The sequence below is a fragment of the Pagrus pagrus genome (assembly GCF_965226575.1).
Source record: "Pagrus pagrus genome assembly, chromosome: 5".
NCBI classification, from domain to species: domain Eukaryota; kingdom Metazoa; phylum Chordata; class Actinopteri; order Spariformes; family Sparidae; genus Pagrus; species Pagrus pagrus.
The window spans coordinates 32,962,332-32,989,855 of NC_140189.1; the positions used below are offsets into that span (position 1 = coordinate 32,962,332).

The 27,524-nt window shown below is 39.2% G+C and overlaps 1 protein-coding gene across 5 annotated transcripts in view; it reads right to left on the reverse strand.

Moving 5' to 3' along the window:
• Nucleotides 1–7,865: 7,865 nt before the first annotated feature.
• Nucleotides 7,866–27,524, reverse strand: part of lingo2 (leucine rich repeat and Ig domain containing 2) — a 214,201-nt gene continuing 194,542 nt past the window's right edge. For all 5 annotated transcript variants that reach the window (XM_084352770.1, XM_084352766.1, XM_084352769.1 and 2 more), the window contains one exon: nt 7,866–10,842. In XM_084352770.1, the coding sequence (XP_084208896.1) occupies nt 8,989–10,830 (1,842 nt within the window). In that variant the 5' untranslated portion in view covers nt 10,831–10,842 and the 3' untranslated portion in view covers nt 7,866–8,988. The remainder of the gene's footprint in view (nt 10,843–27,524) is intronic.

Here is a 27,524-nt window from a genome sequence, read left to right on the forward strand (position 1 = left end):
CTGTCTTATCTATATTCATAATCATTCCAGTTATAAAATATGATTCACGTGCAGTTTGAAAACACCTTTGCAATTCTTGAAAAGTTCCTTGTGCTGCGGACCAACACGACGGGCATCATGCAAGCACATCTTTATGTTCTTCTTCTACGCCTCTCTTACCCGTCCAAGAGGTTTGCTCATACAGGTGTGATAGAGCCCTGTTCGTACGGGACAAGCAAAGTCTGTATTTGACTTGTATTAACATTATCTCCTGGATATGATGTCATAAAGAAACGTTATTTTTTTGCTTTCAAACATCGATATAGTCGTCTCACAGCACAGCTGCTGACTGCTGTTGAACGTGTTTCGAGCCACGATCAAATTTCATAATTGCTCAGTGTTTGACAGCATAAAAACAGCAGTTTAAAAAGAAATACAACCCAAAATCACTAATAATGTTGTAGTGAGGCCTCTGTGTTTGGCAGATTACGGTAAACGTCCTCTTTGCCAAGGTCATCAAAAGAGGACCCAAAAGCAGAACACCGAGGCAGGTGAACAAAACTCAAACCGAGCTTTAATGAAAGCTGATGTCCAAAGTCCAACATCCAAGCAGCAGAATCGCTGGCAACAAAACTGGAGTAATCCAAGAGTGTAAACCAAACTGAGTACAAACCGGCACAACATGAGAACACAGGCAGCAAACGCACGGACCAGAGAACAGATGAGAAACAGAGCCGAACCAACAGAGAGTGAAGGGAAAACACAATTAAATACACAGGAAGGGTTAACTGATGGATCACAGGGGTACGCCGGGAAAGGCTGGGTAAAAGACAAAGACAGGAAGTGGAAAGTAAAACATGAATCATAATCTACAAAATAAAACAGGAAACAACTAAACGAAAACCCAAAGTATGACACACATCAAAGCTTCTCTTACTTTTACTTTTAGTGTTTCGGAGCCATATTCACCCTGAACCAGTCTCACCTGTGGACTCTTAGTCATTTGTAATTAATGTGAAGCTCGTCTGTGATCGAAATCCTGTGCAAATCTGCCATGTCTGAAATTTGCGACGTAAAAAATCCACCACAAATGATCCACCAAACACAGAGGTCATGTGATGACATCAGTCCTGTTCTTAATTTGTTTAACATCTGTTGTCTGTAGCACCAAACCTGATAACAGCTTATAACACGTTGATCTGCAGTCAACAGCTGTCGTGTGATCGACTGTATCGATGTTTAAAAGTGATAACAGAGAAGGTTGTCATATTCAAGTACAGCCACAAAGCATCTGTTACTTGATCTAAATGAGCTGCGAATGTGTATTAATGCTTCTCAAGTGATCAAAACAATTTAAAACTATATATTAATGTGGCAGTTGAAGAACAAACTCTCCGTTTCTGAAGCGCTGATGTTACATCGATGCCTTGACATCATATCCAGATAATGTCAGCAAGTTAAGGTTGTTTCTGAGCGCACACGAGGTCCCCTGGTAACACTCGCCCTGTGCTGGCAGGAAGATTCAGCAGAGCCTCTTCAGAGCGAGGTCTCCACGAGGAGATGAGAAGAACTTGAAGTCCTGCTGAAAGAACTGAGCGGACAAAAACAGAGAACATGCAGCGGTGTCGGTAATCTTACAGTCGGCAACATGAGAGCAGCTCATTAGAGCAGCGCCCTACTGTGGCACAAAATGAGGTGGGAATGGTTTGACATGACCTCTGATGTTAAAATATATCTTCCATGACAGTCACAGAGACACTAGAGGAGATAATATCAGACTGTGCAGCACAAGAACACACTGATTGTTATTTCAACTCCTTCCATTAGTTTGATCTGGTCTGTGCTGAATGTGAAGATTAATTAACTAACAAGAGTCAGTTAGTGGCCTGTAAATTGATATGACACCTTTCAGTGGTGGTGTGTGCGTTTCTTTTCTTGTAGGTTTATTACCTTATTTCAATTTCCTCGGTCTGGTGTTTCCTGAGACGCCACAGTATCAGCTCGTGTGATATAATGAAACACGAACACGGACTTTTTAAGGCCACTTTTTAATTACCCTGGTTCCACAGAGTCTGGCTGAATCCGTGCTCTAATTAAATCATTGTGCAGGTGTTCGAAGCATGATCGGGAGCCACCACACCATAAGACCAATTATCTTTACCGCGCCGTCCTCAGTGGATAAACGCTTATGTGACATTTAAGCTTTTGTGAGGATGAACGTGTTCTTGTGGGCTCAGCCTCGACACAGTTCAAATCACAGCGGTGTGAAGACGCCGCCCACGCCTCTAAATATGACCTCATCTGCTCGGCTTCAGCCGGGACTTCAGGTTCTCACATTATTTAATAAATCATCAAAATATACTGCTGCTAATAAAATGCTTTATGTAAAATTCATACTTGGGGACGACGGCACCACTTCAACAGAATAAGCAGAATAAATAATTATTATAATTCACCAGGAGGAAATATCGCTCTCCCTTCCGGAGGGGGGGAATGTAAAACTTTCCGTCTCTTTGCTCCGATTTATGGGTCCATTCGTCATTAAACAATTACATAGGCAAAGAATTCAATTTCGCTCCCTTCATTTCTTCTTTCATGACTGTGTTTCCCAGAAAGGGCAAAAACATCATTACACAATGCAGCAACACGCTAACAAAGAAATATCGACTGTTGCCTTACAGTGTGGATTGTGTGTGTTTGTGTTGCTAATGTTTTCTCCTCCATTATCAGGGAGACGTTTTTCACCGCAGCCTTGCAGTGTGAAAGAGTTTTATATTCAAAAAGAAGAGAACGACTGTTTCTCATTCCCATCAATCTACCTTTGTTTTTGTGAGGGAAGACAAAAGAAGCAGCCTTAACGTGCAAATCAACAACGACAGGATGAGTAGGAGGCAGTGTGTGTCTGCGTGTGTGTGTGTGCGTGAAAGCCTTTCAACACGTGCCAGAAGAGTCGCAGCATTGTGTTTCCTTCCACCAGGAGCATACGTTTAATGTGATGTTAGTGAACGCTTGAATGTGTGCAGAGGATGCATAGCAGCGCATGCATGTCTTCCTCTTTTGCAGCCAGACACAATTTTTGGACGTGGAGTTGGAACTGCAGTCGGCTCACATGGGAGCTCATTTGGCAGACCAGCCTGTCATCGGGGAGCGTATGAAAGCTAAACCTAATGAAAGCACACACAGCCAAAACCTGCCGGCTAACATCTGCCCCAGACTTCAGCTACAACCAGCTCCACTCTCTCGTCAAAGCGAAACCGCACAGCTCCCGTTTGCCAGGCTTTCTTTCTCTCACTTGAGCTGCGGCTCTATATGATCTTTTATGTGTAGCAAGGCGTCCGCGGCCCGTGGGGCTTGGAAATCTATCAAAAACGAGGTGCGTAATTTCAAAGCCGCAGAGATCTCAGTAAGCAAATGTAGACTTTTTTCATTCCTTGGAGTTGTTTTTCAGATACGTGTATTTATACAGGCTACAAAGATAAACATAAGCTCTCCTCATCCTTAGCTGACAAGTCTTTATTTCTTTTTATGAGACAGCTTATTTATTCATTCAGTCACAGCCACTCTACCGTGCGTATATGATTCTGTGTGGGGAGGTGCACTTTGTTTGTTTTTTAAACGATTCTTCTGAGGTCCTGAAGGAAGTAGACGACTGATACAACTACTACCTAGTGTCGGATTAAAACTGTTTCTCTGATAGTCGTGAGGCTCTTTGTTGTTTTGTCCAGGGTCAAATATTTCTGGCACAAAATCTGGTAGAGGCATTTTATCATTTTCATCTAACGCCAGCAGCAGGTTAAAGGTTTTGTTTCTTTGTAAAAAATACTTCACAACTGTTGGACACATTGGCATAAGCTTTGGTGCAGACGTGCATATTCTCCCCAGGAAGAACTGAAGAGTCTGCTAGTGTGGCTGTTGACTGTAAACCCTATTTGCATGGGACTCCTTTTACTTTGGACCTGTAATAACTTATAATAACTGCGAAGGACGTCTGTGACCTTCATCCGTGTGTGAATCCACCATGGCCATAATTTGTAAAGTAAAAATCCCAGCCACAGAGGTCATGTGATAATATTAGTCCCGAGAGATTTTGGGTTGTAATCCTTTTGAAATATCTGTTTTCTGGCGTCAGACAACTGAACAAGTATCTGATATAAATGATGATATACGGCTCACAATATGTTGAACAGCAGCTAACAGCTGTGCGCCGAGATCGCCTATATTGATGTTTAAAATGAGCGGCAGAGAAGAAAAGGTTGTCAAGTTCAGCCACAAAGCATCTGTTACTTGATCTTCTAAAACATGCAGAAAGTGAGTAAAACAACAACTTTAAACTTTTATATTAACGTGGCAGCTGAAGAACAGACGCTCCGCTTCTGAAAGCTGATGTTAGACGGAGCCTTGACATCATATTCAGGAGACGTCAGCGAACACACTCCACAGAGCGCACGAGTAAATCCTCTGGTAATACTGTGTGAAAGCTTTAGTGTTGTCCTCTCCTTGTTAGATTACTTTCATATTTATTGCCACATTTGTTTTTTGTTTGTAACAATTCTGCATTAAAATGTCTAAAAACATCCGGCCGCCTTTGTTATATAAGATGTTTCCAACATGTTAAAAACTAGCTGTCGGACAGTGACGAAGACATCATCAGTTATGGTCGACTTGACCTACAATCCCAAAGCTTCAGTACTCGACAAGTTGGGAATGAGACTCAAAAACCTGCTTTCTTACAAATTGGACGTTTGAACACAAACACTCTAAAAATGCTTTTACGTGTCACAAAAACTGCATGTCATTTTTAATTCTTATTTTAATGTGGAGTATAAATGATCTTTTTCAGAGTCATAATAGTGAAACGTCAGTGTTTGAACATTTTCAGGGGCAACTTGAGCCCAGATCGTTTCTCTGTTAATAGGAATAGTATCAGTCATGTTATTCTGAGGGACTTCCATCTGTTTTGCTAAATTATCCCACTAATTATACTGAAAATAAGAGTGGTCAGATCAGTCAATAACTGATAAGAGGGGGACAAACAGCCACGCGGCGCTAACAGCTTTTCAGCTGCAATCCAAACGCAACAGACCAATCAAAACGCAGTCAATTAGTATAAAGAGATCTGCATTACACAAAATGATTATTCTGGGTATCAACATGGATTCACAATTTACACAGGCTGAAATCCAACGGCTTTGTTCGCACATCAATACTCAGAATAATGTTTGTCTACTCCAGCTGTCAGATGTCTTTTCAATCATGTATCTGGGTTACCATAGAAACATGTTAGCAATGTCCTGAAAATGATTACTTATCTTTGGTAGATGTGTAAACATGTGGTCCTACAAAGATGGATGCCAGTTTCCCATCATTTAGGATGAAATGGTGATATCGAGATCTCTTAAGAGGAGAGTATCAGAACCAGAATATTTCTTATTGGGCTTCTGGGACATACAGTGAACCCTGTGTGTTGGTGTACAAGTTGTTTTTTAAGGGCCTCATTTGTACAGGAATGCAGCTGTTCTCACAGGTTCAGTGAGGAAACTATTTTTAATGTAATCTGACTAAACAAACGCTGTGGACACGGGCGTCGCTGACCCACAAAGTTAACCTTGTTTCTTTTGTATTTTTGGAGTAGCTGGAGCATTTGGTGCTCTGATTTCTGGAGCAGCCCAGGGGACCGCAGGCTCAGAAACCACAGACGCAGTGGATTTTAATGAGAGTGCACAAATGAGGGACAACATGAAAATTAATGAAAATAGTCCAAGAAAGTGAAGAAGAGGCCAATAGTTTCTGATGTGTCATACACATAGATTCAGTTGTTAATGTCAGCAGAAAGCAATTAGTGTGTATCATCACTTCAGTTCATGTTTATATTAATACTATATATATTAATCATAGTATGTTAATCAGCAGATGAAGCAGAGCAGTTATAAACTGCATTTTGAAACACATTTCATGTCAGCGTGTGTACGATGCAGGTACGTTTATGCATATTTTATAAAATATGGAAATATTTCCTGATCATTATTTGAAATGCTAATTGCTTCCAGAAGATCTTCATAAACCTCAGAGAATCACGCTGTTTAAAAATGTACATTAAATAAAAAAAAATAAATGAAAATGCAAACATGGAGATTCAGTGATTAGTTATTAGTTTAGGTAACCTAGTTATTAGTAAGCCTACCACAGGAAGATAAAAGAAGTGCCTTTAGCTGCAGTATCAAGACGTTTATTGGCAAACGCTTAATGATCCAAAGTGAAACATTGTTTTCTCTGAAGGTTCAGTTTCACCAAGAATGTGTTTTCTTGTCCATTTCTTGCAAGAGATAAATATTCAATTTATTCCATCGTGGGCGAAATGTAGTCATGAAAAAATAAAACTAAAATGCAAATCTCCTTCAAAAACAATGCCTTTATTTTACATGGCAATAAGTATCCAAAACAAGGAAGTGATATAATCATAGAAGGAATTACACTTTACTATACATGTCCTTGTTTTGGACCGATGGTCTTGCACATTACTAGAGATCCACCTTAACACTCAACTCATTAGTGCAATACAATCTAGGTGTGTAAGCTACTGCTGACAGTGACCCTGATGACGATGCGTTGGTCATTTTAAATACATATTGCCATGTAAAATAAAAAGTATTTTGATTTTGCACAAATCCTACAATGTGCCTTGAATTGTTTTTGAACGAGACTAGTGTTTTATATTTTTAACAAGACTTTATTGCACCAACGCAACGAGCCCTTCACAAGATGGGAGAAGCAGAGCACAGCTGAAGTTTCCGAAGAGCTGCTGTATGTGATCACCAGCAGCACTGCCAAAAGGATGACTGCAAACTCAGCACCAGTGATTGTACAGTTTGACCACATCTGGTAAGTTTTGACTTAAAGCAACATTATGTAGAAATTGTGTGATTTTTTTGTGTGATTTGGCGCCCCCTACTGTTTCTGAGTGACCACAATGAAAACTTCCACTAGATAGGGATACGGTCAGTACCTGGTCAGTTTGATAAAAGAGGACGCACCAGTGATTGTATGCATTGATCACATTTGGTCCATTTCAAGTTAAATTTAACGAAGCTGTCAACAACATTATGTAAACATCACCTGTTAGTAATCTACAATGAGTGACGACATAATGGACGAGTCACTGGAGCTTGTGGTCATCTTCATTTTAAAATTGAAAACTGTTATGACCAACATCTAACTTTTCAGAAAACGGGCAAAGCATAAAGTTAAAAGTAGCTCCCAGTACGATTTTCTTGATTGTTTCACTTTTATATTGTTATTTTTGGAATATACTGTTTCTGTATAAGAAACTGAATCGAAAAATTCTCAATGATTTGTCAGCGTCATTCATTTACTGTTGAATAAATATGAGTAAAACACTAAAATATAGTTGTAGTCATTCAACAATTTATATCAGTAAACAACATGTATGCTGTAGGTGGGCGAGTTTGTAAGATAACGACTCAACTTTCAAAACAAACATCAAAACAATCGACTCTTCATTTCCTCTTCTGACAAATGATATACGTAGTTTCACTGAGGCTGTTACTGATGACAACTACGCCTTCTGTACTGCATTTTATAGGAACTGAAGGGAAATGTAATGACAGATGTTTGTACATCAGCTGTGATGTCAGTACAGTTATACAGTACAACAGTAAATGCTTGGTAATTTAATATGTACGTGATTTACTGTTATGGGACTCCAAATAATATCGTCCCATGTTTGTGTTCTTTATTATACTTATACTGATTTAAAGTATGGTATATGTTATTATGACATACACATGGTGGACATGTCACCTCACATGTGAGTGTTTCTGTAGATATCTGCAGTGTGAACAGAAGAAAAGCAGACTGACGTCTATCAGTGAGGCTGAAGAGAAGAAGTTTTCATTAGTTATTAGCCATTTAGTCGGACTCATCGGTACAAATACATCTTCATTTATTTCACATACATTTTTTTTACTTTTACTTTGAAGTTTTCACAATCTAAATGATTCAACAACAAAATGAGGAACTACCACAACAAAGTCCAAATTTCCTACTGGGGAAAATTATGCAAATGTCACTGTAGTAAAATTGACACATGTAATTTGCCAACCAGCAAAAGTACGGTTAAAGTAATAAAAAGAGACAAAATAGGACAAAAAGGTGTTTCATGTAGGTTCTCTGACCAGTACTGGGTCAGCTTTCTCATGAATCAAAGTGTTATGCTAGATCCTGATTTTCTTTTTTTTTTTTATAAATAAAATCTTTTTTCTTCATTTTTTATTGATAAATCATATATATTTATTAATATCTAGGAGTCAATTGGGGGAGCAGGGACGTATAATCACCCATAGAAGCCCTTCCTGAATCCACGGAAACTTCAAAAGTCTGAAGAATGTTCTTGCTGAACATACGGGGTATATCAATTTTGGCTAATGCATCCCATGAATATTGCTATGAGTAGTTCTTTTGAATGAATATGTACATACATGTACATAATGAAGCATTAGGTACACATATGCAAAGTATAGAACATAGGAAATCATGGTCTGTTTCATTGAGTTGTTCTGTGAATAAGCATGGCGCAAGACTAAACAAAGTAGGTTAATAGCTTAGATACAAATTTGTACTGTACATGGTTCAGCTCAGTCTGTAGATCCAACCCAAAACTGAAGTGTTCTTTTTGGGCATATAAATTTCAAAAAGCTGATAAATGACACATATTCCCTTCGGGTCCACTTGGCGGTAACAGTTTTCACTTCTCGTCCACGTTTAAGGAGTCGCTCGTTGGCTGTCCCATCATGACTCGGTATTTTAAACACAGTATCCAAGCATTATGTTAAAATCCACTGTTTTACGGTACTGCTCATCTTGTTATGACGCCCCAAATGTTTTTACTACTATTCTCCCTGCAGTAGTGGGAAGTTCAGTAGTCCAATTTTCAAAAAAATACATTGTGCTGTGCATTTCCACAATCCAGATATCTTGGACTTATGAAGAAAGTCACATCATTTTCATGTTAAAACGACGAGGACCAGCTTGTCCCTCTGCCGAGTCAACGTTAGTGCCGTTAGACTTTGACCGAGGCACATATTCAACATCTATGTTGTTTTTATGTTTTCCTTTTCCTCTGCTCCAAACGAAAAGGAGCAGGAAACAAAACAAGACCACTCCCAAGAACGTGAAACAACCCATTGCCGTTGACACTAAAATAGTCTTTAGGTCTAAACCGAGGGTCACGCCGGCTGTCCCATTGGCAGTGGTATTGCTGGGATCTGTGTAGTACTGGGTCCTGTTGGCGTACAGCGATCCCAGACTTTTCACCGCCAATGAGGTCATCAGGGTGTCATTCCCGGCAGTGTTAGAGGCAAGGCAAAGATACACTCCGCTGTCTTGTATCTCTGCTGACTTGATCTCCAGTGTGCCATTGTTGTGGACGCTAACTCGACCATGGCTCCTACTTGTAAAATGACGTCGACTTGGGGACATCCAGGACACGGAGGGCCTTGGTGTCCCCTCAGCACTGCAGCGCAACATCGCCTGCTGGCCTTCATCCACAGTGATCATTTGAGTTTTATTCTCTCGGATTTTTGGCTTGGTACATGTCACGTAATAAGAAAGGAGAGTCTCCTTAAACTCCTTAAAAGGCCTGCCACGAATACCTTCAGGTGTGCTGCACTCTGGCTGCGATTCCCCAAAGAAGATGGAATGCCTTTTCTGCAGAATCCACATGAGACGGCAGTCGCACACTAGGGGATTGTTGTCAATCAGCAGAACCTCCAGAGCCTCAGGAGACTGAAAAACACCCTTCTCAAGTGTATCCAGTCGGTTGTGAGAAACATTGAGGACTTTGAGCCCCCGCAGGCCCTGGAAGGCATACGGTTCAATGGTGGTTAGCTGAGCTCCGACCAGATGGAGCTCCTGAAGCCGAACCAGTTCCATCAGCATCCCCCCTTCAATGTGCCTGATGTGGTTGTAGGACAGGTTGAGGTGTGTCAGGTAGGGCAGATGCTTCAAGGCTTGGTAAGGGAAGGAGGACAGGTTGGTGTTGGTTATGAACAGAGTGGTCAGGTTGAGGCCATGCAGGGTATTGGCTGGCACGTGGTCCAGTGATGGCCAATTATCAATTTCTAAATTCCGCAGCCGAAACAGCTTTTTGAAAGAGTAAGGATGCAAAGTGCTGATGCTGAGGTATCGTAGATGGAGGCTGACAAGGTTGTGCAGGTGGGAGAGGGCCTCAGTGGGTACAACTGTTAGGTTGCACCTTTCCAAGGTTAGAATCTCCAGGCTTAAAAGTCCACTGAATGCACGGTGAGAAATGTAAACCAGATCATTGTCACCCACTTCCAAAAACTTTAGATTGTGCAGGTCCTGGAACATGTAATCCAGGAGGATGACGATCTTGTTGTCACTTATATCCAGCCGGGTAAGGTTTGCTAAGCCTGCAAAGACGCCCAGAGGTATGAGTTTGATACGATTGCTCTTGAGACTGAGCGAGTGCATGTTAAACAGGGCGTTGAAAGCTCCAGGCTCAACATAACTGATAATATTTCCACTGAGGTCAAGTTCTTCAAGCCCAGGAAAGTTGATAAAGTCATCAGGGTTGATCATTGTCAGCTTGTTCTTACTCAGGTCCAGGATCCGGGTCTCTGTTGGGACGCCGTCCGGGATGGTGGGCATGCGCTTGCGGTGACAGACAACTGCCTTGGTCTGCGCCGAACACTCGCAGCGCGAGGGACATCCCAGGGTAGAGCCCACAAAGACAGCCACGAGGGCAAGTCCCAGGAATGGTTGCCAGCATGAGACGACCGTGTGCAGCATGACTTTGCTCATACAGTCGACCATTCTGTCACGGTTCTGCAAGAAAGAGAGGGAGAGAACAAAGAGAGAAAGAAAAAGGTCAGTTAGTCACTCAGGATACAACTCGTAGCTGTGTTCCTGTACAATAACTTTATTTTACACAAAACATAGAGCAGGAATTAGTCTGGTTTAGAGTAAAATAGCTTCAGGTGCCTTTACTCCTGTAGTATTTGGATTGACCTTGCTGCACACAAATGTTTTATTCTTGCCACCTTTTTCCCATCTACTTATTTCTTTAAAAAAAGGCTCCAAATATTTTGAATTTAAGTAATTCTTTCTCTCTCCTCTTCCCCACCATCATTTTATTCTGTCTGCCGTCTTTGTGTTTCCTTTCATCCACGGGATACTGAACAAGGCACAACAGAGCTGGTTAAAGTGCTTCCCTGGTGAGCGTTGACAGTTAATTTGATTCTCACTGAAATCAAATTAACTGTCAAATAAATAAAAAGAGCAGCTTTTGAAGCCCATTGTTTCACCCCACTTTATGTGTTTTAGCAATATCACAAAAAAACTTTTCCACAAAACTGTTGGCTATGGCATTTACTGCAAATCAAAGTTAAAAAAAAAAAGATGAGGATGACTAAATATGTTCTGAGTAAACATGTCATTATGTGATCATTTAAAAAATACACAAAATCGAGACAACAAAAATGAAACAAAATCACAAAACAGCTGAACTCCTGGTAGAAATAACCCTAAACGTGTGAGTGTCAGGATGAAAGAACTCAATCATGATAAAGTGTGACCGAACAACAAAGGTTACAAAAGCCAATATACGTATATATATTTACATAATAAATATATATATAAATATATATATATATATATTTACATAATAAATATATATATATATATATAGAGATATATATATATATATATATATATATATATAGATAGATATATATATATTTACACTATATATTTATATATATATATATATATAAAATCAAATTTATTTCAACATCCACTCAATAAATGTCATGTTACTATGCAGTACTGATACATTACATTGTGGACATGCACCTGATCAACCATTTGTGTGTGTTCATTATATTGCAATACTGTATATATTATTACTCATTTCTGCCTTCTATACTGTTGTGATCAAAATAACTGTAACTGACCTACATAAGTAATCTTGTTGGATGTGTACAAACATAAATTAGATGAGAAATATCTTCCATTTGAATATATGTGATTTATCTTTTCATGCAGCCACTGCCAATAAATTTACATTAAAACACAACCTAGTCCATCGGTTACTTATTTGTTATGCTGTTTTTTTTTTTATGTTCATGGACCATATATATCATATAAGCACCTACTCATACATAACACATGAGCACATGCAGATAAGCAGATATATGACCTGGATGCACTGATGCCACAAACAGACTGGGTGACAGGTTGCAAACCATTCTTGCCTCATTTGGTGTGTCATGGGCTGTGCTAAATTTAAACGATGAGAGGAACAATCTGAATTTCTCCCCAGGCTCTTAATATGCTAACAGATTATGGTGCAAAGATAATATGATGACATACCAATCTAAGGAGAAACATTATGTAAACCTAAGAAATCACGTCAAATGGTCAAAATAAGGAAGATGTGAAGCTCAGAGTGCTCGTGTGTCGGCTCAGAGTGACACAATTACAATCTTCTCACCCATAATCAAGAGCAACAACGTGCACCAAAAACACCACGTGTCATTGTTTTCATCCTTAACAATTACCAATTTGAAACATCAATTTAAAATGTGCTTTTATATATACACCGAAATGCAGCACATTTATTTCTGTTTTTGTTATACAGAATAAAAATGGTGAAGTACTAATTCTCAAAGCTGTGGTGGTTGTTAGTCGCCTATTTTTGTATTTTTTTTCTTCATTTTTTAATTAGAAATGTATAAATATTTATTTCTATATTTTTCTTTTTGTGTCTTTACTTCCCCTTGCCTTTAGTTTGCTATAAAGCGTTATTGCCATAGTTAGTGGGTACCATATGGCAGCTCTCCATTGCTGCTGAGTTGAAAACCATTGCCAAATGTGCATTGGCCTGTTTAAGCGTTCAACAGCTTTCTAATAGTTTCTCTGAAATGTAAAGCTAAATCCTTACTCCCCACTTTAAAAACATTACCCCTCCGTATTGTGCTCAACATTCATGCTAACGCCTTAGTCTGTCCTTACAAAACACCTTGGTTGTTGCTTTCGTTATTGCTGTCTTCCATTTTGTGAACCAATATGGGAAAAATGTATAAATTGCAATTGTTTTGTTATGTTTCATAGATTGCTGCATAACATTTTGAACAACTTGAAAGAACAAAATCTTGGCACTATTTTTCCATCTAAGAAGTCAATTATTTAAAGTTGCATATGTAAGAATTGTTAGCTAGTTAGCCAAGTTAGCTAGCTGTCTCTGAGCTCAGAGTACCAGGGGAATGTTTGTGTTGTTAACACCACTGGGATCGCACGCTAACCTCAGTGGATAGGGAATACATAGCTGTCTTTTACGTAACATTAAAACTGTTATTTCTGCAAATTGTGTTGATAACTTCCGACTTATTTTTGAATGTCTAATTTCTTAAAATTGTATCTGGGCAGCATAGTTCCTATATACTGTATACTGTACTTTATTTTTCTATTCAGTGTCATCATGAATTTAAATAAATTAATGCTTGTGGTAGTGAACTGGCATAATTGTATGAATAGAGACATTATCCAATCTCTGTGTTCAATCAAACATGTGTACATATACATAGCTCACGTGATTGTAACACATACAGATCTCTAGACAGGAGATTTTCTTGCCTCCTTGTGTTCCTACAGACTCTTTCAAGAGAATAATCACTTTATGGACACACACTGGCCACATGAATTGCGGCACCATATGATTTGATGGTTTACTAAGAGGGTATCTAATCAGTATAATCACTGGATGTCTTCGGAACAGTGTGTAATCAGAGTAAGAGCGAGCCTGTGATGTAACCCTCTCACCTGGACGCTGCTCATTGAGAGAACCATAATGCAAATGCATCATCAGTAGCACCTGTGAAGTGTGTCCTGTGCAGGAGCAAATGCTGCACAGAATTAGGCAGAAGCCCCGGGGCAACATCCGCAAATAAAATCCTAAGTATGTGCTCACTGACTGAGTGAGCTGAGTGTTTGCTGACGTGCTCACCAAAAGAAAAGACAAAATACAGGATGGTACATTTTGTGACATAAAATTCAATAGTGATAGAAAAAGAGATCCATTTGCCTGAATTTATTTTGTTTTTTTGTACATTTTCTGGTTAATATGGATAACTGGCACGATGTGAACAATCTGACTTCAAGGTAAGAGTATGTTGGTTTCGAGAATATATCTGCTCCCTTAAACATCAGTGGCTTTTCTCTGGATTAAACATTTTATATCGATGTTCACCAGTCACATGGACAAAGCAAGGACAGCCAGAGTGATCTCAGGGGACCAAATTATTTTGTAGCCACAAAGTTAAATGAAAATTTTCTCACAAAACTCAGTTAATACCTTAAAATATCAAAAGGGCAAAAATATCTGAACTTTTTCAAAAATAACTCCTGGAATACAATGAAGAACACAAATATTGACCCTCGAGTAAATGCTTTCTTCATAGCGTTTTCCCAACATTTTCATCTTATCTTCCGGAGCCATTCAATAACAGTCCTGTTACTGAAATCCTGCAGTGCACACTATGAGATAAGACTGCACGGTGAAGGTGTTTCTATAATGTGGCCCCTGACCCACATTAGTGCAGGGTTGGATCCTGAGAGGGGGAGGATAACAGCTAATGGTGTCTGACTCAGCATAAATCAGTGAACAGCCATTTCGCAGGGGTGCTGAGGTCGCTTGGGCAATGCCATCATCCCTGGCATATGTATACAAGTGGCTCGATGTGAATCTCAAACTTATGCAACACTCCAGACTATTAAGTGATGATTTACTCCTCCGCTATGACGAGTATATGAGACGTATTTGTCTTAGCTCATTTCAGTTTTCTATTACCGTGACAAACTAATCTCCATATGAATCGCTGAAAACATGCAGAGCTCCTCCATCCCATGATGCCACGCTTTACTTTTCAACACAGCCCGGGGCTAACTAGTAAGAGGATGAGTAGGGATGACGTCTGTCTTTACTAGAATGGCAAAACACAGCCATGCATGTGCTGCTAGTCATGATTCCACTCACATGTCTCCTGGTTTACGTGCAGGATTATATCACCTCATGTAGAAAACCACTCCGATACATATTCATGAGAAATGCAATTATATTTGCTACATCTCTCGTCAGACTAATCGAACTTTGACCTCTGCACTCCAGACTTGGCGTCCATGTCAGTGAACAGTACAAAAGGATTTATCAGGCAGGAATCCAGAGGTGAGAGTGGAGCCACTGTAAGCAGGAGATTGTGATCGCTCCCCCGGCAGGCGACTGATATCTTCCTCAGGTCACAGCTGAATTTGTGTCTCGGTATCTTTCTCTCACTGACTCTTTCATTTTGTTCACAGATTTTAACTTCCTGTGTGTGAACCTCAACTAATTGATATGCATTATGTAGTGTCATGTCTTTATTAAAGATGTGCTGTAGTTATTGTTACTTTACTTGAATGTTTGAGCTTCACTGTGCAGATAGATGTAGGTGGTTGACACTAGAAGGCTGTTTTCACATTCATCTGCTGAAAAGGGAAATTTTTAACAAAGACATTGAATGTTTTTGTGGAAAAACCACATCAGACACGATATATTATTCAAAGCTTAGTATTTTTATGTGTCTTGAAATATCTTTAAATCATAGCTGGATGGTTGTCTGGGCTGTGTTGTAGTTTTCACTACAACAAGCACATTTGTTTATAATGAGCATTTAGAAGAGCAGATATGATCAACAGTGTAGGTGGTGATAATACTATTGATTTAAACATTTTTGATCATTGTATAGTCAGGTAGGTGTTCTTAACCAGCGAGATTAGCCTGCCAACTAGCCTAGCTGGCTGCTAAAATTAAGAAGGGCCTTTGTGATTGAAGATTTAGCTGGACACAGTAATCCAGTAATGAGGTCGGAGCTTTACTGATCGCTTTCACAAGAAAGACGCTAATGCTGCTAACAGATATCTGTGCATCTATAGGATAAAAACTTAACGGTAAACTATTCACAATTTATACAAAGTGAACAATTTATACAAAGTGAGTTATGGCTGAAAAAGCACTGAGATGACTATAGATGTAAACTGTGGAGTTGTTTAAAAGTCTAAAAGTCTGGTAGGTAATACTCCATTTAAAAAGACGACCATGATTATGACTCATTTTTCACCAAAATGTTGTGTAATTACAAAAACAGAAGAAATACGTGTTAAAGATCTTACTAAACTTGACAAAGAAAACAGAAAAAGATGAGAGATGAATATTTAGTGACTGAATTCTGTTGCTTATTCAGACAACTGTGAGACATTTTGTGTCACAATATTGTGACAATGCAGACCAGAAATAATGACCTTATGCTGAAAAGTCCTGCCGCCGGGACATGAAACGTGTTTAATATACAATATGCGGTGATTTCAAAAGGAAAGCTTGACATTTATTTATTCATTTATTCTCTTTCATGGGAAACATCAACAACAAAGATCTCAAGTTTCAGTTCATGTCCTGCAGCAATACACAGACGTGGTGATTTTAGATACAGCACATACAGAAAACCGCCGCTCCTTTGAGATGCAGCAGCCAGAAACTCCACAGAAACATGGAAGTTAATTTTATTTTAATCGGAGTAAATTGAATCAAGTAATCACAGGTCAGTTTGCTCATCAGTGTCTCTCCCCCTGATGGGCAGAGTGGACACCCACCATCCATGTTTGATTTCAAATTATTTACCAACTAATTAGCCCAACAGCTCTAATATGGACTGAACATAATTAAGCTAAATGATAAATTAAATCCCTCAATGGTAAACCTCACTGTACAGGAGGTCAGCTTGTTAGACTGCAGCAGGATCTTGGCAACAAATTCTGACCTGATTAAAAAAAAAAAGAAATCACGGTTAAACTCTCTGTAACCTGTCTGCAGTCTGAAAACACATTTGAATTTGAATGTGGGCTGTAGCAGCATGAAACCAGTTCATCCGTCAAAAGATTACACAAGCCGTCAGTTCAAGTGAAAACACGAAAAATCAAAGTTGGCATAATGCGTTTTTTCCGCACTAGCAGTGACACTGTTTGTCACTGGTCGACTTTGTAACCTCTACGTTCTGTTTGCACTGAGTCTCTTAAGCCATAATCCTGGAAAACTATTGGTTGTAAACATTTTGCTCTGGCTTTCATCAGAGGGGTGAGTTTGCACACCCTGAAAGCTCACAAGGCACTTCTTATTTTGCCCAAGTAGTTTGAGGATTTAGATAACAACTTGGCCTCTGTGCAATCAACCAATAAAAAGCCACTTGTGAAATTGGCCTGCCTCTATCTCCTCTGGAAAGGTTTTTCAGACTATGTTTGATGTGGCCCCCAGGCACTGATCATTGCACATAATGTGATTCCTCTTCACACAGAAAAGCCTCCCTGCGTTTATGGCGGATGGTGGGAGACAGTTGCTTTCTTTACCCGGCAATTATCAACACCCCTTAAAAAGCATAATCAAAGCGTCAAATTTTGATATTTTGACTTAGACGGCTGCTCTGGAGGAAGAGCCACTTTGAAAAGGCAGGAAAAAGGAGGAAAATTAACTCTCAGAGCTCGAGCAAAGCCGCAGAGGAACACGACTGTATGAGGAATAAAGCAATAATGAAAGCAGCATTATGTGTAATCATGCAGGGAGAGAATGTGCTACATACTGGGAGCTGCAGTTATACAGCAAGCTCTCTTGTACATTAGCATCTGACATGGCTGCCCTCATGTCACTGGATCCAACTCATCGTAATGTAAGTGGTTATAACGGAAGGAAAAGGTGACTCTTTCAGAAAGCGCCAAAAAATGAAGGTTAAGAAAACCCTGCATACGTCTAATATTCCTATATTATATTGTGTGAGCACTGCATGCCATTACTGTTATATCAAACTATGTAGAGAAACTGTTATTGTCACTGGACGAAGGAAGGTTTCAGTGGTCAAGAGATGGTTAATTCTTGTTTTCCAAAGAACAGCACAGACATGCAGAAGCACCGTGTTTGATGTCTTAATTTCCCAGACAACTACAAAATAACCGTACATCCTCATAAGGGTCATTTTAAGGGAAAGTTATTAAATCATCATTTTATTTTAATGAGGCTTATATCTTATAATGATGCTACCCCAAAGGAAAGATGTTATTAACTTGCAGGTTAGTTCACAGTCAGAGTGCGCAATTAACCCACCTTTTCCAAAGAGCATAGACGAGTAATCAAATGGGATCATAATGAGTGGGAAGAGACTGCGATGCTCTTTGCCTTATCCATTATTGAAAGGATCTTTGTAAAGGGCAGCGAGGCTTTAAGGTGAGCCTGCCAACATGCAAAATGACACTGTACTTCTTTAATAAACCTCTGTCGATCTGACTTGTCATGCAACACAATGCCTCCTCGGAACGTGACCTGCATACCATTACATTTTTTCCAAACACAAATAATTAACCGGAGAGCACGGCAGTATTTCTATTGGTCGAAGGAGTCGATTAAGTAAAAGAACAACAGCAGCAGCAGCAACCTTGATTATTCATACGGACGGAAACAAAAGTCTAAAACTGTTGGTAATTGTTCCGTTTTCACAACCATTTACATAAACTAGATTCAGTGTGGCAAACTGTGTAATTCATTAACACACACAGCAACACGATCATGGTCACATGACCGAGGGTTTTGGGACCTCGAGCCCTTAACAGCGAGGATCAACAGCCTCGAGGCAATAATAGGCTTCCATGCACGAATTGCCCTTCTGCTTGGCTTGCAGAGTGAAGTCAAAGCTCAATTAATCCGTGTTAATTAGAGATAAACTTGGTAGATTGAGTCAGTTGCTCTTTTCTATGCGTGATAACCCTTGGTTTGGGAAGGAGTCAGAATGGCCGCATCACACAGTCGGATCTAGAAACATCCCACAAGAAAAGCCTCTCAGAGAAGACTGTTAATCCTTGTGTTTAATAGCTATTAAAAAATGCTGAACTTTGGAGACAAGAAGGAGCTTGTTAAAGAAGGTAACAAAACTTGGTGATTAAATGTGTGGGGATAAAAGTACAACAGTGACGATTTGAGAGGACTTAATAAGGTCTGGTTGAACGGAGCTTTGTTATTATTTCATTACATTTACAAAGTGACAAGTGGAAAAAAAGACAGAAAAAAAAAAAGAAATAAAAAAATCAACCAATTTGTCAGTTCATTAGGGACTAATGTGTAATGCAGTAAGAGTTTTATTGCAGTGTATTTGTTAAAATGACACCCACTCTCCTCTCCCATCAGACTATAAAATATAAACATTAATGCACCTTTATATTGATACTGAGGTGATGTTATTGTGCTTTTTAGCACCACTTAAGCAGGTCACAATGCTTTGCAGTGAGTGCAGAGAGTCTGTGTTCCTTCGTTATGATCAGGGCATTCAGGACGCATACTTAATCCCACATTAACATGGGCAAATGGTCTAAATAGGTGTGAACAGCCCACAGGATATATTACAAATGTTTTTTTCCGAAGGATGTGGAGCTTTACGCTGCTTTTTATCTGATAAAATAATCTAGAGACAGACACAGAGAGACAGCCAGTCATCGTTCTGTATTGGCTTTTACCAGATCCTATGTTTGGTAGTTTTTTACATTTTCAAAACTGCCTGAAATCATTAGGTATTTGATTTGACTGGAGAAACATGACAGATAACTCACCCAGGCTGCAGATATATCTTTATTGGCATATATATGTCAGCCAGTAAATAGTGCAGAGATGTTATATTGTTGTTTGTGGAGGAAAAGAGTGTCTACAGTTTATTGTTCGTTGAGTAAAGAGCACTCACAAGTTGTTTTTCAAAACACAGTGAAATAAAATATATGAATTTCCCTGTATTGAGGCATCTCTTGGTATATGTTGACAAAATAATCAGTGTTGTTGTATAAAAGACAGTTAAACAGATCACAACATTACAATAGTTTTGAAGAATCATTTCGATAAATCAAATAATTAGCCAATCAAATGAGCTAACCATATGAAATAGGACAGAGCCATATGACAGAACTAGAGTATCACTCAGTAGAGTGCATGCTGGGCTCTAAAAAAGTCAACTGTACGCTTAAATGTTATAATTTACAATTATGGATATAAATCATACACATTCACCTGTTAAGGACCTTGTGTAACGTGACATGCAGATGATAAACACCTGTGTTGTTTTCAATACCCAGAACATAATTCTGGGTAATAAATAGTCCACAGCAGATCCCCGCACTCATTCATCATCTTAACTAGCGATATTTTTAGAAAATGGAAACAGATCTTTGACCATCTGAACCCTGAACACCACTTGGACTGATAATGTACAGTGCATATGTGCTATGTAACATATATGCTATTACACAAACACTAAATATAACATGAAGCTCACTAGGCTACTCTATCTGTATCGAGTGAAAAATCAATAACGGCATCAGAGACCAGAATCCCTGTAGCTTGAGCATTATGTGGACATTTATATAGATGTGTGCAGGTACATTATTGATGAATCACCAATAACTGAGACTTAACTAGAGTAAGATATATGATATTACAATACAACTAACACAAAGCGTGATTCAGGTTTGACATTTTTCACTTCACATCTCAGGCGATGCTACAGCGAGAAGTCACTGATGCCTGGAGGGATTTTCTTTTTTCCACCTGCTGCCCCCACAGAGAGATTAGCCCACAACAGCACCCCTGAAGCTGCGAGGGATGCTGTGTCTTGCTCATGGGTACAACCAACAGTGTGTGTACACGCATGCCAACAGAAAGACGTGAACCTGAGTGCTGCAGGTCTTAAAGTACTGCTGCCTAAATCATAGTCGACTGCTGCCAGTAACAGCTAAAGAAAGGATAAGAGAGGAAATGAAGACAGAAGCTCGTCTAGTCTCCTCTCCTTAATCTTCTCTTGCCTTAATGACTTCATCATAAACTTGCATAACCAGCAACCCATGCCCATTTTTTTTGTCACTGATCTCTTATAGTTTCACTGACCTAGACTGTATTTTTTATTCAGCCTCGTGTCTAAAGAGCATTTTTAAAAGGGTAAGCAGAACCTCGAGTGAATTTCTTCCTTCTGTGGCTTTGAACTGAACAGCCTTGTGAGATAAATTGTGTGGACTGATTAAAATGCATCTGCAGCAGCCGTTAACACATTGTGTGGGCTCCTGAGAGCCCTTGTGGATTCGCTTCTTGCACCCCCATCCCCCCCACCCCTCTGTGTCTGGACAGCCTACATCAGGTCTGAGTCAGGGGGTGTTTCATCAGTGCTATGACTCAACCACAGGGGCAGTTAAAGGTGCTTGGCAAACCCCTTTACCCCTACACCCACACACCTCATCCTGGCCTATATTTACATCTAAACCAGTATACAATAAGTATACATATTGCATGTAGAGCCTGAGCCCATGCGTGCTGCATGCTAAAAAAAAGGCATCCACACCAACAATCAGCTATAATAAAGGAAGACATGTGCTGCTGACTCCATAAATGCCTTTAGCAAAAATTCTGAAAACAACAAACAGTATTACTGCAGCATAATGAAAGCGTCATGCTTCCTATTGCCAAAAATGCATCAGCTTAGACCCAGCGCTGCGCTGAGAGGATGCTTTTCAGTATTACAATGAGGCACTGCAAGCATCTCACAGTCATACTGATAAGAAATGACTCCATATTCATTTAGAGCGTGACATTTCCACATTTTACACAAGCTTTAAGAATATATCAAAGCAACCACCGCTGTCATTTGTGCATTAAACATCATTCTGCACACACTACCTTCAGCACACCCCTGAGAGGCGAGTGGGCAAGAAGTAGTATATGCCCAGAACAACAAACAAGCAAATGCAAAAGAACATTTCTTTTTTGTAAGTTACAGACGTTAGCTGAAAGGAACACATGCAGCTCTGACATACCCATGCATCTCCGTGATGTCCCAACAGTGTTTCAGTAAATTTGGCAGGAAATCTTGTACAATATCTTCGAGACATCTCTCCATCTCTTCCTCTAAATCAAAATGGATTCACAACTTGTTGTTTTGAATCTCACTCTCTTGTGCTATCATTTTCTGCGTGTGTGATGCTTGTTCCTCTGTGTCTCCCTCTTTGTCTTCCCCTCTCCCCCTCCTCTTTGGTTTTCTCTCTCTTCACCCAATCAACAGATCTGCCCTCTGACCTCGCAGCTCAATGCCATTAAACTCCTTTCAATTCTGCAGCTTGTAGCGCCTCGGAAAAGACAATGCAGCCCCGTGCAGTACTTAATATCAGCCTGTATTTTTGTTCTCCCTTGTACAGTCTCAGTCACCTTCCTTCATGTGAGAAAAAAATACTGAGGCTTTAGAGATGCTTTTTTTTATATGATTGTTTTGCTTTATGCTGGTGTGTCAAACACAGTCAGGGGAAAGGTAATGATCTATTGATTGACTGTAGTATTTCACACTCTACATCCAAATTAATAAACAAAAAGCATTAGCAGGTTCAAAAGATCATATAGTGTGCACAGTGCCAGTGAAGAGCGATCTCTTCATTGTTTCTCTTCCTGAGGCTTCAGGTTTTTTCACCAGGTTCTTGCTATAAGATTAAAATGACTTCACAATTGATTATATATGTTGGACGTTTTTCTATCAACTATCGACAGTCCCTCTGGTTTTCTGTTACATTTTCAATCATCTGAATTCTTAACGGAAATTCATTGACGATTAATCATTAACTTTAAACATGGTGCTGCTCACACTGTGTGTCTGTTTCTTGCGTGGAAAGACTGAACTGTTAGATCAAATATGACTGGTTGGACTAATTACAGATACATAGTTGTGTTGACTGTTGAGTTACATTTCTGTCCATACGGTTTTATTGTATTTATGTATTCATCTGATTTAGGTTCATCCGTTCACAGTCTTTTAATGTATTTTATGTATTTTATGAGTGAGTGGTTCACTTGTCTGTGTTCGGCTGAGCTCACCGAGACAAATTCTATTCAATAATGTTGATATGACAATAAAGTATTGAATCTTGAATTAACATCCACAGTTGAAATATGACTGGAAAATGATTTGACTTGTATTTGAAATAGATACCAGCGCAGTGCCATTTACAAAAAAAAAAATAGTATATAAATGTAAATTTCCCCTGATGTCATCCAAACTGCCACCTTTAGATAAACAATTTACAGTAGTAAAAAATACAGATGTTCACGTTTCTATTATCAGGACAGAAAGCCCGGCCACCGCTGCTGGAACAAAGAATGAAAAGCGGGGACAATAAACAATAAACACATGGTTACAGAGTTGATTCCACCTGACTGATCTGATGTTTCTAGTTCAGTACATAACTTAGTGTCAGGTGAAATAACAAGGCAATTGGAAATGATAGTGCTAATGTTGTTAATGCTAATGTTATTGCTGCAGGTTGCACTTCATTACATACCATTGCGTTCCAGATTTAACACACAGCAATGGATCCACAATGGCTAAATGCAACATTGCTGCTGATTCAAGTGAAACACTGCGTGTACAAAAGGCAGCGTTGCCTCAAGACCTCACAGTATGATCACTTCCCGCGGGAATTCACACAGCTGGGCTAATCTGACTGCAGTTATGGCTACTTTACAAAGGGTTAATGAACTGTCCAGGGATAAATCAAAGCAGGCGTTTGAGTGACTGTTTTTATAGCTTGCTGTAATCAGCTATACAATATGGCTCTCCCGCGGGATTACAGTCCATGGAAGGATCACAAAGAGTTATTGGATATTGATCAGACCACGTGATCCAATTGTGGCAGAACAACAGCAGCAAAATAAAATAAAAGATACAGCAGGTGGCGAAACATAATGTCCAAAATGACCATCCTGCTGATTCTTGTCTGGAGTGTCTCAGTCAATATTGCATTTATGGCGCTTCATGCTGCTTGTGTTCACTTCAAACGCTGTGGGATAGGTTTCTTAAAGCTCGCAGCGCATTAAGAATATCAGTGAAATTTTGTGTCATCATATTTCCCTTCCTTATTCGTTCTTGGTTTCCCATGAGCAGCTATAAAGACGCCTAAAGAGGAGTCTAATGCCCGAGCTATAAACAGTGGGACATATAGCTAATTGGTCATTCATTATCTGAAGAAATGACAGCGTAGTATAAGGTGTAGTGAGGATATTCAAAATTACATAGTTTAGTTTTTAAAAATGACATCAGATCAAGCTTGATCTGCACAGTGCATCTTTTCTTTTCCATTCTCATATATAATTAAACCTTGGCATGACCTTTAATAGTCTGGCACTTTATGTAAGGATACAGCTGGCATTTATCATCAGTTTCAGAAAGATAAAAAGAAATGAAAGTGTATTCATGCTTTGTCTAGTCCTGGTGCTTTGTCGACCATTGACAATGATCGTTGACAAATGTCTTTTTCAACCAAAAATGTCTCACTTAGAACAAATCTTGATCAAAATCATTTCAGAATTTAAGTTAAAATACCTTCAGTGTTTATGTAAAAAGCAAAAAACAAAAATAATTCAGCCATTTAACCACATTCATACGACCATTTTCCTCTGATATCATGGTTCAGGTAGGAGGCTCAAACGTTGTACTGATGTCGTCGAGGTTGCAATTCTGTTAAATAGTGACTCGGACAAATCGTTATATCAAAGCTTCCAATGCAACTGAAAATTCAACGGATAGTAAATAATAATCTGGAGCGACATCAGATCATATTTCAAGGTAAAAAACAGACTTGATAAATGTCATTAACTTCTGTCAGACTACAGGTTATGTTAGCGTTGAGCCATTTTCTAGCTAACATTACGATAACATTACAATATTAGCTCGGACGTTTTTGAAGGCTAACGTTAGCTTACTGGTTATCATTTACTTTGAAATAAAGCCCAGTGACTGTCCGCATTTTCACTTTTCATCATCTTTTCAGTTGCTGATCATTCAGGAAGCTGTGAACAGATAACAAATATTGAGTTTCTCTACCTACATGTATATACGACTTGCAACCTGGAACACAGCAGCATATCGTTACCTAAACATTTGAGCTTTCACGCCCTGAATGTGGCATCGGAGGAAAATGACTACTGTGTGAATATGGTCCATATACAGTATGGTTATCACAGATTCCCTTACAAATACTTGCACTTTCATCAGCCCCCCAAAAATAATCCATGATCAATTGGCTTAATAACAGATTCTTTGTTAGATTTGAGTTGTCAATTAATAGATCACCAGAAATTATAGTATTTAATTAGATTTTAATAGTTGATAAGTAATTTCAGTCACTTCCAGAGTCAGATATGAGGATTTGCATTGTATCTGTGTGTTCTGTACAGCTGACGAGGAAAAAAAAGACATATGAGGATGTCACCTTGAGCTACCATGGCATTTTAATTAGTTTCTTAACGTATTATAGACTGAATAATTCCACATTTTTTCAAGAAAATAATCAACAGATTTACTAATAATGAAATGGTTCATTGTTTTTCTGGTCTTCAATAATACATATAAGATCAAAAACTGAATTAAGGTCAGCCCCTGAAATGATCATTTAATCAGTGACATCTGAAACCAAAGACTTTTCTTTCTATGAGGAATTCAACAACATAATTGAAACTATAATTTAATAGAACAACCAAACAATCAGAACAGCTTTTCTCTTGATTCATATTTAAATGAATCTCTACAAGCTGCATTTATGAAGTGACATACATTCTGCAGTGTATATGTCACATATTAAGTCATTTCAATGTGCTACAGTTCATTAATCAGCCAAACAAAACATAGCCTTCATCTATATTTAGTTGTAAGATTAATTATCCGACCATGATACTTTCACATCTCACATTTTGAATTATTCATGAGGAGAGTCCTCGGTGGTCTCCGTGTTTCTTTCACACACCTCTCATTCGGAGCAATGTGGGGAAAGCAAGTGGTGGGAGTGAAATGAAAGCAAAACAAGGAGAAAAATGGATCTCTGAATTTGAATACTGATCTGTCAGAGCTGCTTGTCAAAGGCAATAGCCACAGGCTGCATTCAGACGAAGGCATGTGAGCGGGATTGTGTCTGCATCGCCGGTGGGCGCTCAGGTAATGTTACTGCTTAAACAATGTTGACTTGTGAAGAAAGTAGAAAACAATGTAGCAAGAATTCAATCACAAATAAGCATGTTCAAGTTTAATTAAATTGCAGTCTCTGTTGCAGATGGCCCCCAGTACAAACACTGGAATAAGATTACCAAACACTACGAGCTCAAGAAACTTTGGAAACATTCAAATTGGAGAAGTTTGTGAAAGTGCAATACTGTAAAAAAAAGAAATCTGAGCTGTACAAAATTACTTTTGTTTCTAAGTATCTGAGCTCAGGTCTGATACAAATGATCTTCCTCAGGTGGCTGCCGTTGATATAAACTGAAACACATTTCCTGCTCTGCTGGCTCTCTTGGGTGTTGGGTGAACACGACAGGGGAAACACCCTTGGTACTAATCACTGAACCACACTCAGCCCCTCGAGGATCTCACACAGTTTTTGTTATCATAGCAGCCTGAATAACTGGATTTTTAGTAATGTTTCCTACATACAAGTAAAATCTGAGGCCACTTATTGTTATTGTGCAATAAAACTTTAACAACTGCGAGTCATCAGTAAAAAGAAATCTGTGATTGTATTGAGATGTCACTGATAATAATAAGAAACGTATAATTCCAGTGGGAGTAAAAATGAGCCAGTGCAACAAAAACTCAAACTCCATTCAGAGCTGAACAACTCACAGTCACTCACTTGCTGTTACTCACAGTAAATGTTACAGCCAGTGCGATTATGTATATAGTCTATCAAATAAACAGCCTGAAATGGCCTCCACTTTCTCTCACTGCCTCCTTCCCTACTTCATTCTGTTCGGTGTCTTCTCAAAGTTGCTTGCTTAGTAATGGAGGAGCAGTGAGAGAGCATTTGGATCCACCCAGGGACTCTGTAGCTCACTACACAGTTTAGCTAACAATAGCCCTGGGTGATTGGTTTAAGCACTAGGAATGGGGCTGGTGTGGGAAGCTAATATTTTAACAGTCTACCAAAGCAATATGTTCAGGGTAGCTCAAATGATTGAAATGTCTGACGTGTACTTCTGCCTCATGTTGTCAATACGTCAACATGAGTCCTGAGACGACAGGTAGAATCTGCACAGTATGTAAAAGCAAGTCTTTTATATTATTAAAGATTGTTTAAAAGATGAGAGAAAAAATCTGATTACTCAAAACTACCTGAGCGAAGGTGCATACAAGTTTTTTTTTATCACGTTGGACAGCTAAGGAGAGAAGGTTTGTTGTGGTATTACTGTGGTGGTTGAAGCAGAAAAGGTGTCTGTTGCCAGTTTAAATAGTAACTTTCAAGCACATTAAGGAATCAACGAGAACAGGGACACGACATTCTTGATCAGTTATTAATTGGAGGTGTATCATATAAGTGCATACAGTTTGAGGTAACTGAGAAACGGCGTCGTCACCAGAGAGCACTGACAAGGTTCATGT